We start from the raw sequence: 5235 nt of genomic DNA, 5'->3' as shown, positions 1-5235 counted from the left end.
ATGTTGTCTTGTCTCAATGAGTTGATCTGGAAGGACTGGCTGTGGTTTCCTGAAGGCATGGGCTGGGCTGATCTGAAGGACCATGATGATAAGATTTTCCCTAAAGCTGGAGACCTGTGGATCACCATCCCCATTGCGGTGATGTTCGTGCTCTCCAGACCGATATTTGAGAAGATGATTTCCCGTCCACTTGGCGGTCGACTTGGGGTGAAGGACAAGCAACGTGTCAGAGTAAACCCGAATCCAGCATGTGAGTCCTCCTTCTGTAGCTCAAAACATCCCTCACAGAGCGATTTGGAGAGTCTAAGCAAACTGACGGGCTGGTCAGTACGACAGATCCAGAGATGGTTCAGGAAACGGAGGAACCAGGACCACCCAAACAAACTCAAGAAGTTCTCTGAAGCCAGTTGGAAATTTACATTTTACTTTGTTATTTTCCTTGCTGGCCTTGCAGTACTGTACGATAAACCATGGTTTCTCACATCGCCTGATTTCATTGACCATTGGAATGGCTACCCTAAATTCCCACTGCTGCCTTCCCAGTACTGGTATTACATGATTGAACTGGGATTCTATCAGTCACTGGTGTTCACAGCGGCGTGGGACGTAAAACGCAAAGATTTCAAGGAAATGCAAGTTCACCATGTAGCCACCATTTGCCTCATGACCTTCTCCTGGCTGGTTAACTATACCCGGTTAGCGACTTTGGTCATGCTGTTGCATGATTGCTCAGACTTTATGTTGGAGTCAGCCAAGATGTGCGTCTACTCGGGGTGGAGGAGAGCCGGCGACTTCATCTTCATTATATTCGCATCTACTTTCATATTCAGCCGCCTCGTAATCTTCCCATTCTGGATCATTTACATGACGTTGATCAAACCCCTGACCTTGTACAAACCTTTCTTTGGCTTCTGCTTCTTCAATGGCCTTCTGGTTCTGCTCCAGTTTCTAAACATTTACTGGGCTTGTCATCTCCTGGCCGCGGCCAAAAGGTTCCTTTCTGGCAGCCACGTTGAGGATGAGCGGAGTGATGAAGAGGCAGAGACAGAGTCTGGAGATGAAGATGAGGGCAAAAGAAAAACCTCTTAAAATGGCCATGTGCAGGACGGCCACATGCTGCTTTTCTCTTTTCCGTTTTCTCCCCAACTTAGTTTACCAATTCCCCATACTGTCCCCGTCACTAGTACTGCCAACCACCACTGTTGGTCTGGGGAAAGGGTGTACTGTAGACCACTGGTTCCCATTTGTTTTAGCTCGAGAGACAAAACAGAAATTGGTCTCCCCGGGACCCAAACTAGTGAATACAGATCTACAAGCTCAGTTGTGAGCTTAGATTGGCTATTTTCACTACTTTAAAAACAAAACCCAAAAAAAAAATTATTGATGGAATCTCTTTATTATTTTTTTATTTTATTTATTAAATTCTTATGAAAAATGATGGATAGATGTGTTTATTGATTTAGAATGTTTTTTAAAAGTGCCCATACCCTAGGTGGGGTTGGTGAAAGGGCCTCTCTGTGTGGAGTTTGCATGTTCTCCCCGTGTTCGATAGGGTAGATACCCTCACAAAAACATGCAGTAATCCTGGTCGCTATACTGCCTCCCCCTGGCCAACCGGGGCGCCTGATGGAGGGGAAAGGAACTGGTTGGAATAAGGTGTTCCTTCCACGTGCTACGTCCAACCAGGGAAACTCTCCCCTGTCAGGTGACAAGAAGGTCAGTAGGCTCTCATGCATTGAAGGAGGCATGAGCTCGGCCCTGGCCTCCCTAGGTTGGCAGAGGGAAGGCAGTGGCCAGGATTACATAGACAATTGGCAATGGGTGTAAAAAATGGGGTTACAAAATCGTGGGATAAAAATTATGTTTTTTAAATAGTTTTGAAGAAAAAAAAGGAAATCAACAAGTCGCGGGTTCGAGTCCTGATCCCGATAGCCTTTGCTTCATGTCACTCCCCATGTCTCTCTCCCCACTTCCTGTCAGCTTCTTCAAAAAGGCATAAAAGACAAAGAATAAATATTAAAAACAAAAAAATGGGTCTGCAACCCAAACATGGGTCCCAAACTTGTAGATCTGACACCTGTAGCCTCGTAACACCCCCCCCCCTTGTGACATCAAATGCAAATGGTCAATGTTCCCCCCAGAATAGGGATGTGAGGCTTCAAGTGGTTAAAGTAAAAGTAAAAAATAAATAAAGTCCCTTTACACAACGTTTTACATATATACATTGTTCCCAACTTGCGTCGCCAAATCGACCGATATGCCCATATATAGGCATATAATGGAGGTCCGGTTGTCCAGAACTGCTGACCTGATACCGATCAGTATATGCCCATATATGGGCATATACTGATGACATCAGGTATCTCCGTACATGGGCATGAAAACATACTATGCCCATATATGGGCATATACTGATGACATCAGGGATCTCCATATATGGGCATAAAAGAGACACAGACAGATACAGAGATCTCCATGCATGGGAATAAAAGGAACACAGACAGAACAAGAGAGCTACTAGAAAATCTATACATTTCTGCGAGAATGACTGAGTTAAACAGGGGAAGGCCAGTGGCAACGTCCAGGGCGTATCTGCGTATCTGCAAGGGGCATAGCAGAAAAGCTGAGAGAACTTGGTTTAAAAGAACAAATAAATACAAAAGTTGATTAATTCACTCACTCACATACACAGATGACCTCTATCACACACTTGGGAACATATATTTGCTGCAGCTGCTTTTGTTAACTAGCCTACTGGCAACACTGTCCAGCAGGGAGCAGTGTTGTCATATCATAATCTCTAGGCTCAAATTTTTATCTCCACTCCAAAGAGAGGTTAGCACACAAGACCCTCTAAGAGACACCAAGGTGTTGTAGCATGTTTTTGTTACTTTAGTTGTCTTGGACATTGGACATTGTTGTATGAATGTAGCCTAATAGGCCTATCTATTGTTATTACACACACACACACGCGCGCACACGCGCACGTACACACACACACACACACGCGTGTGCGCGCACACGCACGCACACACACGCACCTGATAATTCACCAGCACACTGCGCTCAATCTCTTCCACTTAACAATGTAAAGTCATTTATTCAGCACTCTAATACAGACTTCCAGACACAATGCTCGAATACAGACTTCCAGACACTGCAACAGTTGAATAATTGTTAATAATTTTTCCCATGATTGCAGTCTATTAATGATCAACAGAAATGTTCATTATTGTAATGATCAGCAACAATAAGGGACAATACAATGTTAATTAGAAAATGATTAAACTGTATACATGTTTTTATTTGGCCAAGACGACAGTAGGCTACTTACTGGCAGGTACAGAGTTATGGAGTCATGGTGAGCAACGCAGTTAGACAGACAGACAGACAGACAGACCGACCACCTTCACCTTGTCATAAAGGTGAATCCTGGAGGTGAGATGTTTGGTAACTCTATATTTCAGAGTCCCCTAATTTCCATGTATTTACCAAGTCGATTGTAATAATGGCAGCACTGAAGTTACTGCATACTGTCATTTCCTAGTGGTGTAAGTCAATGGACACCTGCTAGGAAACTAGATGATAATACAATACAATATAGTTTAGGAAATTAATTACCCATAAGAAGTCCCAAAACATCATATGACATCAAAAGGCATCATTTGGCAGCACAAAAGGGACATACTATATAGTGTTGAAAAAGAAAGGGAAACAATGTCATAGGCCTACTACATTAAAAAATGAGAAAAAAACATATTATAAACTACTGCAGTATGTGTCAGAGGAACCTGTAATAGCAAAAACAACATGTTGTTTACCAGATGTGGCATACCTGAGAGGAGGCAGTGGTAGAGGGCAGGAGTAAGTCTATAATGGCAAACGTTACTCCAGCAGCAAACTCACACAGAAGGATCACATTCACTTAGTTCCACCCAAAGATCATTCAATTACACCACAGCTTTGACAACATGATAGGGCTAAAGAAATGTAACTATTAGGCCTGTATAGTGCACAACAGTACATTCATTTGTTTTGTCTACTAAAAGGTTTCCCGATCAACAGTAAACCGAACCGGTACAAGGAGAAGGAGTGGAGAGAAATCCACTGAATGCATGCCTTTACAATATGTTCTATGCCAGAGGTCTTCAATGTTTTTCAGGTCAAGGACCCCTTAGCTGAGAGAGATGAAGCAGGGACCCCCCACTACATATTGGATTCACCTCTACGCCAAAAATAGCCGATCTACAAGCTCACAACGCAGTCACAGACGCGTTGTGAGCTCAGAATAGGGATGTGAGGTTCAAGTGGGGAAAAAAAGTCCCTATTACACAAAGGTCCCCCTGCAGTATCTCTGAGGACCCCCTAGGAGTCCCAGATGCCCTGCTGAAGACCCCTATCTATGCTATGTTCTGCAATAGAAGTACCAAAAGGGAAACATTGAACCGAAATGTATTAATCTTTTAAGGCACGTGGCTGAGGCATGACACATCTTGAGCAACAGAAAATATGGACGATGGAAGTGGTAGAATCCTTTGAACCTAAGAAAAGAGAACGGCCTATATTTAGCCTCAGTTAGTAAGCTGTTGAAAGAGTGAATGTTTCATTATGCCATGTGTGTGGGGGAATCCTCTCCTGCATTTTTTATGTATAATTCAGCAGCGGGTGGACATTGTTTGAATATTAATATGACTCGTCTACCACACACAACCAGGTTTCCCTTCTATGTCCTAGTGTTAAGATCCTAGTCCTAGTGTTAACCCAGTAAGACCTGAGGACGCATCTGTGTGTCATTTTTTGATTTGCTAATAAAGCATTATTTTACACTTTGGGCTATTTTTGAAAAATTGTGAAAATGTGTGCAAATCTTTGAATATATATATATATATTTTTTTAAGCGAACATTTTTAACTCAAATCTTTGCTTGTGAGGGTCCCTGGAAAAAAATGTTTTGAGATGGGGGTCCGCAGTCATATATATAATTTTGGGGGTCCTTGACATGAAAAAGTTTGAAAACCACTGATATTATAGCAAAACATACGTTTTTTTCTTAGGATTTAGAAGACATTTGTAGAAGCAAAGATTTGTGTAAAACATGTTTGCTTTAAAAATTGCTTTAACGTTTTTGTAAAAAAAAAAACATGATTTAAAAAAAAAATAGCAGATCTACAAGCTCGTAGCGCGGCACTCGGTGCCGTGCTATGAGCTTGTATATCTGCTATTTTTGAATAGCCC

General features: G+C 42.3%; 1 protein-coding gene across 1 annotated transcript; it reads left to right on the top strand.

Moving 5' to 3' along the window:
• LOC311058639 (ceramide synthase 2-like) lies at positions 1–1089 on the top strand (the record flags this gene model as incomplete). Its single annotated transcript, XM_084076102.1, has 1 exon — positions 1–1089. One exon carries the CDS (start codon positions 1–3, stop codon positions 1087–1089), a length of 1089 nt encoding a protein of 362 aa, XP_083932228.1.
• Between the last annotated feature and the right edge of the window lie 4146 nt (positions 1090–5235).

This window comes from Gymnoscopelus microlampas (assembly GCF_963454915.1).
Source record: "Gymnoscopelus microlampas genome assembly, chromosome: 13".
In the NCBI taxonomy this organism is placed as follows: domain Eukaryota; kingdom Metazoa; phylum Chordata; class Actinopteri; order Myctophiformes; family Myctophidae; genus Gymnoscopelus; species Gymnoscopelus microlampas.
The sequence above is the reverse complement of the archived record's forward strand: the minus strand, read 5'-3'. Positions and strand labels throughout refer to the sequence as shown.